The sequence below is a fragment of the Camelus bactrianus genome, chromosome 4 (genome assembly GCF_048773025.1).
Source record: "Camelus bactrianus isolate YW-2024 breed Bactrian camel chromosome 4, ASM4877302v1, whole genome shotgun sequence".
NCBI lineage: Eukaryota > Metazoa > Chordata > Mammalia > Artiodactyla > Camelidae > Camelus > Camelus bactrianus.
Window position 1 is genome coordinate 88,705,648 of NC_133542.1, and position 14,212 is coordinate 88,719,859.

Here is a 14,212-nt window from a genome sequence, read left to right on the forward strand (position 1 = left end):
GCCAGAACAGGGCACCAGCTGCCACCTGTCCATTTGACAAACTCACCGGAATGGACTCCACCAACAGACTTTTGACATTTGATAAGCAAAAATATTCTACAAATAAGTTCTGTAACAATGTATGGAACCAAAAAGTGGACCACCAGCTTGAAATTTTAGAGAAGGCAAAATAAAACATAACTTCTTAGTTTTCCTAGGCTACTGTCAATTGTCAGGTTCCTTTTTCCCGGCTCCCACCCATGCCCACCTATCACAGAGGCCAGCGCAAGGCTGGTTCTTCCTCCTCCTCCTCAGTGGGATGAACCAAGTGAACACACAAACCCCGCAGCTCCAACTGAGTGTTGACCACGGGGGTAGCGGGCAGGCAGAGGCATTTACTTACTTATTTATTTTTGAAGTGGAGGTACTGGGGATTGAACCCAGGACCTCACACATGCTAAGCACAGGCTATACCACTGAGCTACATCCTCCCCCTGAAGCACATTTCTTAAAGACTGGGCTAGGCTCATGAAGAATATTTAACAAATCAAGGAACGGGGAAGCCTTATTCCCTCCAATCAATTCAGAAGGAAATGCTTGAGGAAAACGTCACCTAACTGGAGGACTTTCTTTTTAACAAATCAGAACATAGGGTAGGTGCCAAATGACGGCATTTCTGTAATACCTAAACGACCAAGGCTAACTTCTTACATCCATAATGGTGGTCATTGTTTTGCTAGTGTTTTTTTAAGCTTTTGTATTGAGACATAATTCATATACCATAATATTTACACTTTTAAAGTATACATTCAATGGTTTTTAGTATATTTGCACATAATACTAAACAACCATCAGACCATACAATTCTAGAACATTTTCATCACCCCCAAAGAGATTCCATATCCAATACTCCTCATTCTCCACTGCCCCCCAGCTCCTGACAACCACTAACCTAATTTTCTGTCTGTATGGACTGGCCTGTTCCGAACATTCCATAGAAATGGAATCACGTAGTATGTGACCTTTTGTGCTTGGTTTCTTTCACCTTCCATAATGTTTTCAGGGTTCATCCACGCTGCAGCCTGACTCAGTACCTCATTCCTTGTAATTGTGAATTATAGTCCATGGTGTGCATGACCGCATTTTATTTATCTGTTCACCAGTTGATGGACACTTAAATTGATTCCACTTTTTAGCTATTATGACTAATGCTGCTATTTCATTCACGTTCAAGGTTTTGTGTGTGTGTGTGAACATATGATGTCAATTCTCTTGGGTATAGACCTAGGAGTAGAATTGCTGATGACTCTGTGTTGAACATTTTGAGGAACTGCCAAACTTCTTCCAAAGCAGCTGCAACACTTTTCATTCCCACTGGCAGTTTACGAGGGCTCCAACTTTTCCACTTCCCCGTTAACACTTGTTACTGTCTGTTTTGCCCAGTGGATGTGAAGTGGCACCTCACTGTGGTTTTATTTACATTTCCCTAATGACTAACGATGGAGAGCATCGTTTCATGTGCTTATCGGCCATTTGCATATTTTCTTTGGGGACACCAAAAGAAACGTAAATCCTTTGCCTATTTTATAATTGGGTGATTTATCTTCCTATTATTGAGCTTTCAGTCTTTTTCCTCTGAATTATTTTTCTAGAGATTGCGGAAAAGGACATTAAGTTCCACCTGTCCAGTCCCAGCTTTGAGAATGAAGCATAACTTTATTGATTTGGATAATGATAAGGTTGAACACATTTATTGAGTGCTTATTATTTTGTGCCAAGGACTCTAAAAATTTTATTAACTCACTGAAAGGAGAAAGAAAGGGAGATCTGTTGCTTGGGCCACGTGTTTCTTCCTTAGATACTCATCAAGATTAGCAAAGATTTTCTTAGGGAAGAACCCATGTGTACTTTGTCTCCAGAGACAGGGAGACGCCCCCACCCCCACTTCCTACCAAGGAGGCAGCGCTAACAGAGGAGATGCAGCCATGAGTAGGTGCCCCCTCCCCGCCATGTTCGACATATCTAGAACAAAATACTCATCCCTAGATTCAGACAGGTAATCTGCATCTCTGTTTTGAACACTTGATGTTATGATGACGCCCATGTTTCCTGCAAATACACTCAAGAAAACCCTTTTCAACTGCGTCTCCACCCTTTCTTGATACACAAAATGTGGACAATGCTTATTAAGGCGACAGAGGAAGAAACCCCACAGAACAAGCTACAGAAGAATACGCAGCAAGGGAATGGATTCCTCGTCTTAGACTAACTGTGGAGCAGTAAGCCCCGCTGAAGTGTTGAGGCGCTGGAGGGGCGTGCGGCTGCGGGGAGGAGTACGGGACACGCGCTGGGGAGGCTCCCTCTCAGGGACACACCATGAAGGGCAGAGCAAAGTGAGGACAGATAAGCCCCCCACCAGCCCTGCTCTGCTGTGAAAGTTAGTCGAGCTGTATGTTTTATCCTCTTAGGCTATTTATTTCTACAACATTTCTTTCGCTTCCTTCCTATATCCTTCTGCCCTTAAAAATCAAGCAAAACAACAAGAAAACAAAATGGAGGGTTTGCGATGGTAGAACACCACCCCAAACCTTCAGCTTCAACAGCATGACCTCCAGGTTTCCAGAAATGTCCCTCTGCTCTCATACCCCGGCTCTGAGATCTCAGTTAATAAATTGAGGATGCCAAGGGGGCCAGTTCCAGGTACTCGGTGAACCTGGATGATTGTCTATAACTCCAGCCCTTAGTGCGGTGGAGCCCCAGGCAGGCTAGATGGGACTCTGGAGGAGCAGGTAGGACTGAACCTCTCCCATCGTACCAGGATGGCCACCAGCCAATCTACTTTCAACCGAGATGATTCTGGGTGGGAACTTCCAAGGTCTTAGTGCATTTTCATTTACAGGAACAAGTTCAGTTTAGGTCAAGCTTCAAACAAAGGCTCCAGGCATAATTTCACAGGATCAAATCCAAACCTCAAAATCCTTTAACCTCATGCCCTCCAGGAATGTCCCCCAGCCCCTGGGTGCCCCTTGCAAAACTCTCATGCTGAGAACTTTTCTCTTGGACGTATCACACGTGGCTCTGGAGAGCCATGGAAAGAGTGGGACGGTGATGCGGGCTGAACTCTGTCCCCCTAAATTTACATGTAGAAGCTTTAACCCCTAGTATGCCAGAATATAGCTGTATTTGAAGATAGGGCCTTTAAAGAGTAATTAAGCTAAAATGAGGCTGCCATGTAGGCTCTAAACCAGTCTAACTGGTGTCCTTATAAAAAGAGGAAATCTAGACACACAGAGAGACTAGGGATGGACGTGCACAGAGAAGAGACCACGTGAGGACCGTCGCGAGAAGGCGCTGTCTGCAAGCCCAGAAGAGAAGCCTTGGAAGAAATCAACCAAGGTCACCTTGACCTTGGACTTCTAGCCTCCAGGACTGTGAGAAAATAGCTTTCAGTTGTTTAAGCCACTGAGTCTGCGGTATTTTGCTGTGGCAGCCCTGGCAAATTAATTTAATGAGGGCCCCCCGGGAAGGAGGGCCTGGGGCGCAGCCACTCACCCGGTAGTAGTCGGTGCTGTACACGTCCCGGGACATGCCGAAGTCCCCGATTTTCACCAGGAGGTTCTCGCCGACCAGGCAGTTCCGAGTGGCCAGGTCTCGGTGCACGAAGTGCTGGGACGCCAGGTAGACCATGCCTGCGGCTATCTGCTGGGCGATGTGCAGCATCTGCGACTGCGTCAGCTCCGTCGGAGGGTTGCCTTCGGCCATCAGCACGGCGTCAGGTCCGTGTGCCCTGGTGGGGACAGAGGGTGCTGCTGGAGCCTCGGCTCTTTGTTGCCAGGGGCGCTTTGCCCCACAGCAGCTGCTGGTGCGGAAAGATGCTGCCTGACTTAGCAAAATAGGAGGGAAAGATGTTCCACCCACAGTGTTACCTCTAAAGCCCAAAGAGCACCTGGGCTTCATTTCCCAGAAAGGCTAGAATTCCCGAGGCCAGGTGGGACACACAGACAGTTTTACATTTTAGGGCTCTGAAGCTAAGCTGGGGTCAGGCACTGGCTGGATCCCAGGACCCAGAAAAGCAGTTGGCGGCTGAAGTAAAAACAACAACAACAACAACAACAAAACAAATTAAAAAACCCCAAAATCGAAATAAAAGACTGAGGAGAGTTTGGCTCTCCTGGAGCCACAGCTCACTGCACCCCAGCGGGAGCCCACCCCTCCCCACCAGCCCCAGAGCCGGGCAGCCCTGGTCTCCGCAACTCCACCTGCTTTGTGGCCCGCCATGGTTTCAAGCTGCCCTCATTTTCCCCAAGCCCAACTCGGCAGACTCCCAGGGCATCCTCACCTGGGGCGTTCATTTCCAGGGAAGAATACCATTTCCTTCGGCCACCCCTGCCCCCTGCCGCCAGCTCAAGAGCACTGGCCACCACAGAGGAGAGCTCTTTTGAATCACAACACATTTATTCTTTTAATCCATACACTCTGGGGTGGGGAGTGGGGGGCCTGGGGCCGGAGTATGGTATTTTATATCATCTTTTTCTCCCATCTTACACACCCAGCCTTTTCCCAGTTGTGTGACAACTTAAGGCATCGTATCTTAACACTGGCATGTGCTTCAGGGAGGGAAAAGCCTCGGGGCTCTCTCCAGCTCTTCAAACTCTCACTGGAGTAGGAAGTTCTGCAGTGCAGTGGCCAAGGCTCTGGGTTACCAGAACAGAATCAGATCTCCCTCTAACACGCCGTCTGGGACCTCAGGTAGGCTACAGAACGTCTCTGGGCCTGTCTCCTCATCTGGAAAGCGGGGAGTGCTGCCTGCACCTTCCTCATGAGCACATAAGGGACGGGAGGGGAAATCGAGAGTCTGCTTGGATGGTGCTTTGTGGGCATTCGTTGGAAAGCCAAAGAAAGGCTTTACGAACAAAGTTTTCTTTAAAAAAGAATTGGAGGTGGGGGTATAGCTCAGTGGTAATATGCTTGCCTAGCATGTAGGAGATCACACCTGGGTGTGATCCTCAGTACCGCTATTAAAATAAATAAATAAACCTAATTACCTGCCCCCACCAAAAACAAATAAATAAAATTTTTTAAAAACTTAAAAATTTAAAAAAAAAAAAGAGTTGGAGTGGTGATATGAAAACACAAGCCATCCTTTGTGCGTTTCTTTTTGTGGTTGGCCTGTGACAGGGCTCTCAGGGCCGGCCCGTCCACCTCACTAAAGATTTCTCAAAGCCCAACCCCTGCGAGCACTATGGGGACAGAGGAAAGTGACAGCATTTTCACTTATCACAGGAGACAAAGCTCTTAGGTGACCTCAACACCAAGAGAGGGACCTAGGGATGCACAAAAATGATGGGAAATCCTGAAACATCCAGAGAACGCAGGCCAGGGAGACACCACCAGAGAGTTAGCTCCAAGGGAGAAATAAGTGATTGATTGGCCACAGGCTTATTTTAGCCCCAGAAACCCGGATTCCTCCAGGAATCTGTCTGTTGCAGAGACTCCGGGGTGAACAAAGGTTAGAAGCCAGTGCACAGGGCCACCTCCATGTAAAGCCCCGGTCCTCCGGCCCTACACACTGCAGCGCCAGGAAGAAGGCGCCCTCCAGGCCCTCTGCCCTCTACACCACCCCCTGCGTTGGGGGGGGCACTTTTTTAACCAGCCGTTTCCCTTGCTTGGTTCTGGGTATTTGAACAAGGCTTTTAACTGAAGAAGCCTTTGGATGCTTTTCTTGAGCAGAAAGTCCTGCTGTAAAAAGAGGGCAGGCAGTGGAGTCTTCTCGACAAGTTCTTAGGAGGAGCATAAACAGAGTTGACAACAGCCCTCCGCTTCACTCCACAGGCTACCCTGCAGCTTTTGGAAATAAAAACATATTTCACCTCTTCCGGGGGGAGGGGGGGGGCTCACCAGTGCCCTGACCTGGGGAGCGGGGAGCAGGCTCAGCGGGACTCTGGTGGCCGTGGGCTCCCAGTGTGGGTGATTAGCCATACTCTGCTGGCTCCAGAATCCCATAGGATGCTGCTTTCCTTCTGTTTTTGTTTGTTTGTTTGTTTTTTTAACCAGCCACCAGTCAAGAGGAAGAATTGATGTGGTTAAAACTATGGGTTTTGCAGCTGGGAGCTGTGGGTTTGAACCTCGGCTCTCTCACTCACTAGCTGTGTGACTCAGTTTCTTTAACTGTAAAATGGGGATGACGTCAGTAACAGTCGATTGTTTATGCAAGTTAAGAACAGTTAAAATGCTTAGAAAGACTCAATAAATAGCTGTTATTGCTTGAAAAAGGCCTTCTCTCTCTTACTCTCACTGGAAGGGAGTTCAGGAGAATTCTAAGAGGAAAAATGCTAATCTCCTTGAAAGCAAAGACCGTGTTTTTCTCTTTATCTCCCAGCTAACCGAGCATAGGGCCTGGCCATGTTGGTACTGGGTGTATGGCTTTTAAATGAATAAAAAACATGGATGGATAATTGTAGACCTCTGTTTTTATAAGGCAGTTCCAATGACATTTGGGGACACATTCATGGCAGTGTAAGGGCTGGGCTCCCTTCCAGAAAGAGAAGACAGACTGCTGTTCTCTGCACACCCTTGTACCTGAGAACCTGACTCTTGGCATGGAAAACCTCTCCTTCCCAGAGTTCAGTGGACTCTGAAATCAAGTGGAGGAGGTTTTCAATGGCTTCACACTCACAAGGGGCCAAAGGAGAACGAGGAGCCTGCTGCTTCTGGAAGCGGGGAAGGAGAGCTAGGGAGAAGCTGAAGGGGCTGAAAGTGAAAGAATCAATTTACACACACACACACACTCACTCACACGCACACACACATTCTCACACACGCGCGCACGTGCACATGCACACTCACATGCACACTCACATGCACACACACATGCACACACACTCACACACACACACACACACACTCACACACACACACACGCAACCTGAGCGCACAGAGGCATTTCATCCCATCCAGGTGACTGTATTTGAATGTATTACACTATAGTTTTGGGAAGGCATCATTTTTGATTAGGGAAGTAGCCTAAAACATGGGAACACGGGAAAACTATTTCTCCAATAAGCAGCTAGAAATCAACTGAAAGCAGCTTCCTTTCTTTCTTTCACATTAGAACTGATGAGACAATGTACAAAAGCCACCACTGTCCTATCACCCATGCATGTGTACTCATGAGGCTGGAGGTGGTCAAAATCACCCAAACTGTGCAAACCATGTGATGCCATTTCTAATCACAGCGCCACACTGTCCCCACGCTGTTCTCTCAGCAATTGGCCCATTATTTCAGCTGTACAGTCCCTGAACCTTCCAGCGGCTGCATGCAGCTACCGATGCCGATCTCTCTGGAAAGTCCTCTTTGGTGCCTGTAGACACTGGAGGAGGACAGAGAGGTCTGGGTGTTGCCGTAACACAAAAGGTGTAACTTCCCCAGGATTACAGCTCCCTCGACTGAAATAAAGAGGAAAATGTGTCAGAGAAGCAGGCTTGTGGGGACAACATCTAGTGATGACAGCAGTCCTGCCACCAGTCCTGGAGATGGATGTGATTATACCCCTTTTACAGGTGAGGGAACTGAGGCTGGTGAGGAACATCTTCCCTGTTTCTCCTAAATTACACTTTCTACCAATAAATCGAGGCCAGCAATTTGCTCATCTTTCAAAGATTAGTTACATTTGAAAGGAAACAGCACATGAGAGCTGGACATGACTTCAAGAGGATGTAACTCAGCCCCACCTAAGAGTGAAGGTGGCTGAGGCGAAGCAGGCTGGGGACGTACCCACGGGATGCTCTGATGCAGAGCAGGAGGGAGCACCGGGGTCCCCCAGCCTTCACTGCTGGGACCTCCCACATTTTCCATTGTTGGAGATCTCAAATGCGGGGCTGCACGGGTTTCTCTGCGTAATGCAAACAAGAGCATCACTCAGTTTCCTCCACCACGGAGTGTCTAGAGCAGCACCTAGGAAAGGTGCCCTCCCCCTTGGTGGCAGCGGGACAAGAATGCCCATCCTGGGCTCCAGCAGGGAGACCACTGACTTCCTCTGCCCCATCAAGCTCAGCGCTCCTATGGGTTCTCTCGCCAAGCAGCTGGCATACGAGGAGGCATCGTCGCTGGCAGAATTCTAGCTTCTGCTTATTGAAAACGTCCTACTCGCTCCTAGGCTAAGAGTTATTCTAGTTATTCAGTCCTTGTGACTACTCTGCTGACTCCGTAATATCACCAGAACAGCTAAGAGACTTGTTCAAGGTCATGTAGCTAATAAAGGCCAGAGCAGAGGTCCAGCTTCAGCGGGACATCCCGCCTGTGTCCCTGCTGTCTCCCCAGGAGACACTGCGCTCTGGTCCCTTTTACTTCGCATGTTTTCCTCATGGTTTCAAAGCAGCTTAATGTCCCCCCACCCCCGAAGTTATACTCACCCTAAGTCATCTCTCACTTGCGGTGTCTTGTGGCCCCTCCCAGGCCCCCACCCCCACCCCAAGGACGGGACTTCCTGAGAACCGACTGCCGAACCAAGACCCAAAATTAGGTCGGCGCTAGAAATCCAAGTGAAACTCTGTTTAACAACCCCATGACTCCCTTTTGGACACATTTTCTCTTTCCCTGCTCTGCCACCTTCCAGTGACCCCCGCTTGTCATAAAACCCCCCGAGCTGAAGCTGTCCTTCTGTCCACGATATCAGGGACTCAACAAAAGCCACAGTCCGGAGTCTTCAACGTCATGTCAAATGAGGTTTTACCTCCTTCCTTCTAGAGGTTTTGCTCTTTTGATTCTGCTCTCACTCAATCCTCTGACCTCCTGACCACCTTGTTCTCTCTGTCCTCAGAATAAAGTCCAAACACTCGCCTTTCCAGGCCTCCTGTCTACTTTTCTACCTCCTCTCACCCTGGTTTCTTGCAATGCTGGCAACTCCAGATTCTCCACTGTCGCCTGACCAGACCGTTCACTGTGACTCCTTGGTACCTAAGCTCTGCTGTTTCCTTGGCCTGAATACCATCCTCTTATCCACCTGGCATACTCCTACAGGCCCTAAGGCCCATCTCAAATGCCCATGTACATACCATTAACAAACAAACCTTCATAGCATAGCATCACCTTATGTTGTTCGTTGATTACGGAAAAGGGCCTCAGTTTCTTTCTCGGTGGCAGGCACTGGTGTCGTCACCAGGCCAGGCTGTTCCGGACACAGGTCTGGGGCCCCCTGGTCCCTCCCCGGAGCTCGGCATCCTCACCCTCAGGCTGTCTGGGGCCCGCCGCCCAGCTCGCCCCGGGCGCTCACGTACCTGAGGAACTTGTTGAGGTCCCCGTGCTTCATGTACTCGAAGACCATGATGAGCGGGTCGCCCTCCACGCAGACGCCGTAGAACTTGACGATGTGCTCGTGCTGGAGGTTGGTCAGTAGCTCGGCCTCGCGGTGGAAGTCCTTGCGTGCATTGTCGCTGGCGTCCTTCAGTGTCTGGGGACGGAGGGCAGACGGGGGAGAAAACCAACACACCTTAAACTGAGGACGTGAGAGGGAAGCTGCATCGAGGAAAAATTCCTTCCGTGGGCCTCAAAGCTTCTGGATGGGAAGGAAATTCATCTCATTTACAACCCAAAAGATTGAAAAAAAAATGGCCCAGTTCCTGAGGAAATGGTTAGTGTATGAATAACCGAGAAGAAGTGCCTACGGGTGTGCAAAGCTGCACAGTTTACGAAGCACTGGCACAGACATTCTCTCATTAAATGACAGACATGAACTTTTTAGCATCTTCGTCACTTTTAACCCTGGTCTGGCCCCAGGTATGACCTCGGACTCCTCTCCCGTTTTGGTGTCCTTCTGTTTTCTAAGATGCTCCATGCATCTCTGCTCGTCTGACCTCTGTAAAGTTTGATAGTACGGGAATATTCAGCAGAGAGAAGAGCATAATGAACCATCATGTACGCATCTTCCAGTTCTAACAAGGACCACTCTCCAAAAAGCCTTCCCCAACTTGCGCCTGCATGCACTGCCGGCTCGGAAACATCCCCGCCCTGTGAGATCAAGAAGGCCAGTCACGCTGCCACAAAGACAAAGTCCAGGAGCATGCCAGCTGGCCTCTGGTACCTTCTGTCCTCCACTCAGTCCACTCCTCCCGCCACCCCAGTGTCACAACCGGGCACAGCTGGCGTCTGTCGATGCCACACTCGTGTGCTGAGCTCCCAGTCAGTGACCAGAGCTGCGGTGGCATCAAGCAGACACTAACCCAAATCGTGGCCACTTCAGGCAAACAGAGAGATAAGTCACATATACAGTTACATAATTATAATTCAAGCTCAAAACACAATGTCCTGAATGAAGCGGCTCCCCTGCGTCTCTGTCCAGCTTGGTCACCTGACAGGCCTGCCTTGAAACTTAAGCTTCCACCTCACGAAATACCAGCAGCTGCACCAGCGACACCAGCCACGCCTCCCTGCCCCTGCCTGTGCTCACCCCTCTGCCCGGGATGCTGACTCTGGTAGGGCTGCTGGTGGCGGAGCCTGAATAATGTCCCACCCCAAAGGTGTCCAAATCCTCATCCCGGGCACTTGTGACTATGTTACCTTACACGGCAAAAGGGACTTTGCAGATGCGATGAAGTTAAGGATCTTGACGTGGGGAGATACTCCTGGATTCTCCGAGCGGGCACAGTGTCATCACGAACAAGGGTCCTCATATGAGGACCAGGAGGAGGGTCGAGAGAGTAGATATTAGGAGAGAAGCAGAGGTCAGAGAGGAGAGAAGATGCTGTGCTGCTGGTTTTGAAGATGGAAGAAGAAAGAGGCCATGAGCCAAGGAATGTGGGCGGCCTCTGAAAACTGGAAGAGGCCAGGAAAAACTTCTACCCCAGAACCTCCAGAAGGAGCCAGGATCTTGACTTCGGCTACATAAAACTGGTATCAGACGTCTGACCCCAGAACTGTGCGAGAAATAATCTGTGTTGTTTGGGCCACTGAGTCTGCGGTGATTTGTTACAGCAGCCAGAAGAAACTAACACATCTCCTAGCGGTCCTCCGAGCCTGGGCTCAGCCACTGCCTTTCTGAGAAGTGTTTGCTGACCCCTCACGTGGTCACATCCCCTCGGCCTGGCCTCCCAGGCCAGGTAGGATGACCTCCTAGGTCCACCTCACGCCCACGTCTGTCACTTGGCCGGCCACGACACATCCTAACTGCACCTTCACTTGCTCACCTTTGGTGTAGATGGTGAGCTCCTTGACCCGGGGACTGCGCCTCCCGCTTCTGCCCTGCTGGCCCTGGGCACAGCTCCAGGCACAAGGCGGCGGTGTGCATGAGTGTTCACGGAATGAGTGGTAAAGGCATACGAGAAGCAAACACCGAGAGCAGAAGAGGAGTTCAGAGGGGAAGCGATTGCTTCAGCTGAGGCATGAGGAGGAGGGAAGCCCAAAGGCCTCCTCCTGGGAGGGGCGGCCTGTGAGCAGCAGGGACACTGCAGTAAGTCCTGACCAAAGCCAGATGGCAAATGTGCACCTCCACACGTGCGCCACTGGGACAGAATGAGAGCACTGCCTCCGCCAGATGTGTGCTGAGGACAAGGCTAACACTGCGTCCAGTGTGGGCGAACACTGCCCAGTCCCCGGGGGTCATTTTCTAGCTCACTGCCTTGAGTCTGCTCCCCCGGGGGGATGCTCCTGACCTGGACAACTTGTAGACCCTGGGATAGGCCCCAGGTTGGGTTCCCTGGGAACAGACTCTGAGGTGGGGATTAGTAGGTAAGACATTTATTAGGGGATGCTCTTGGGAGGGACTGGGCACAGGGTGCAGGTGAGCTGTGACTCAGTCTAACAGAAACCTCACCTGCCCGGCAGGATGAGTCTTCAAGTGTTGTCTTGAGTTGGGCCAAGGGGGCTGGGCTTTAACAGCTCCTTAATAACCAGTCATTGGATGGGGGACAGCCCAGGAAGGGCGGGGACTTGCTGAGCCCCGGTAGACTGCTGGCAGCTGACGACTGTCAGTTGCATGTTTCCCAGCAACTTGAGGAGCAAGTCTTTCCTTCCCGGGGGCCCATGTTCCATCGCTGAGTTTACCATGGGACGAGTTTGCAGTAGGCCATTTACCATGCCTAAGATTGCTCTCCACACAGGAGGGCCCCAATGAATACACAGGGCCTCCCTCGCATCAGAGCCAGGAAACATTAATAGCAGCAAGATCACAAAGTCTTTTCTGCTGTGACCTTTACAGAGTATAGCATTGTCATGAACTGCCCTTAGCAGGATTTGAACTTTTCTCCCCAACACGACCAGACCTAAGAGACCGGGATTCACGGTACACTTCAGAGGCAGTTGCTTCTTACACCAAATTCTGGAGATTCGGGAGATGCCATTCCAAAAATGAGGTCTGGTGATAGGGCTCACCATTCTCACTCTAGAATGTGATTTTCTGCAAAGAGTCCCTAAAAGCACCACCACCTTTGAAAAGGGAGCAGATTTGGGCCAGCAAGTGCTCAGAGAGACCCTAAAGCTTTGACAGGGCTGCCGCCATGGAAACCACACATTGCTTCATTTAATAACAAGATGAAGAGTGAAAACTGGGGTCTAGGGCTCTGCTCCCCGGGAGTTCGGGAAGCTGGGCTAGTATCCATCCAAATGAAACTCCTCTCACCCTTGATGCACTGGGAGGAGTGAAGTGCTTATCTCGGCAATTCGTTTAGGTTGGTTTCATCCAGAGGCATGTTTTAGCTGTTTCGTTAATCCACCCACTATTTTATTTGGCATGGACGTGGAGGGATGGAAGCTGTCATTGGCTGGGTCCTTCTTTGGGGCTCACAGAGCAAAACACACACATTGGAGCATTTCTCACACTTGGACTTTCATTCTGATTTTGAGTACGTGTCTGTCTCCACTACATCCTTTGACAACAGAAGGGTGCTGTGTTCACCTGTTTATCACTGGCTGTCTCTCCCAGTGTCTTGCAATGAAAAGAACCCCTGACCCACGAGGTCTGTGCAAACTAGACATAAAAGAGCACTGGAAAGGAGTGAAAAGTGAACGTTCATCTGGAAAGACAGAGCATGGACCCAAGTAAGGAACAGGAATGAAGGAAGGGCCAGGAAGAGATAACAGATGGGGAGGTGCATTGAGGGGGGGCATGTTCCAAAGCACTCTATGCTAGAGAACTGGCCCCCGAAGTCTGTGTTCTCCTTCCAGTCGAAAGGCAGAGCCTCACACGGGTGGTACTCAAATGGAGAGAGTTCTAACTTGACATCAAAAGATCTGGATTTGAACCCTGGCTCCGCTCTAGACTACCCTGAACTCTGGTTTTCCCTTCTGTAGGGTGAGGGTAAATATCATCTACTTCACAGGGTCACTGGGAGGACTGGGTGAGATAGTCTAGGTTGAAATGCCTCACAGGTTCCCTGCTAGAGACTGATATTTGGGCAATTTGAATTTGAAACTACAATCAGGTCTGCATTCAGTTTGCTCCAACTGGGATTCAAGATGGCCAAAAGATGCATGGATAAGGCATGGGGCCAGTCCAAGGTGTGAAAGCAGCAGTGCCTCTGAGGCTCCCACTGCCTCCCTCTGGAAATCCCTGGAAGCCTTCAGAGCTTTCTCAGAGATTCAGTCTTTTCACTCAGAGGCTGCTCTGAGTCACTGACATAGCTTATTTCTAAGGCTTTAGTCAGTCTTGAACAGTGAATTAGAGACAGCAACCTTTTAGGTCATTATCACAAAGCAGGAACAAATTCTGCATGTGAACTTCCTTCTCAAGTTTCAGCTACATACTGTTGGTTCAAGAATGCTAGATTGTTTGTGTGTGTGTGTGTGTGTGTTAGAGACAGGGGTGGGGATGTCAGACAGCCGGATAGAAGGGTAGAGTGGGAAAGAAGATAGGATTTTCTTTGCGGTGGGGTGGGGGGGCCATCAAACTGACAGAATTAACAAGCATCTCATATTTCCATTTCCTCAAAGCAAAATCCTATCGGAAGAGACTCCACTCAGTGCCATGCGGAAAGCTATGCTTCGGTAACATTTTTGAATGTAAGAGAGGAGATTTCACTATTCACGGGACAAATGCATTCCACAAGCTTGGCCTCATCCTGTGTGCCCATGCACTTTTACATATTGAATTCTTTTTCTCAATTACGATTCAATTCTATTTTAAGAGATTCAGAAAATATGGCGGTAACGAGTTGGGCAGAATCATCTTCTGAATTTGGCACTCGAAGGAAGGAATTTTTCTACGGGTGGAACCACAGCCAGACAGCCATCAGAAGCTGGAAA

The 14,212-nt window shown here is 49.7% G+C and overlaps 1 protein-coding gene across 3 annotated transcripts in view; it reads right to left on the minus strand.

Annotated features, from left to right (window-relative positions):
- NTRK2 (neurotrophic receptor tyrosine kinase 2) overlaps positions 1 to 14,212 on the minus strand; it is a 327,597-nt gene that overhangs the window by 59,107 nt on the left and 254,278 nt on the right. For all 3 annotated transcript variants that reach the window (XM_074363095.1, XM_074363094.1, XM_074363096.1), the window contains exons 17-18: positions 9,256 to 9,428; positions 3,532 to 3,766 (exon numbers count right to left, since the gene is read on the minus strand). In XM_074363095.1, coding sequence (XP_074219196.1) covers positions 3,532 to 3,766; positions 9,256 to 9,428 — 408 coding nt within the window. The remainder of the gene's footprint in view (positions 1 to 3,531; positions 3,767 to 9,255; positions 9,429 to 14,212) is intronic.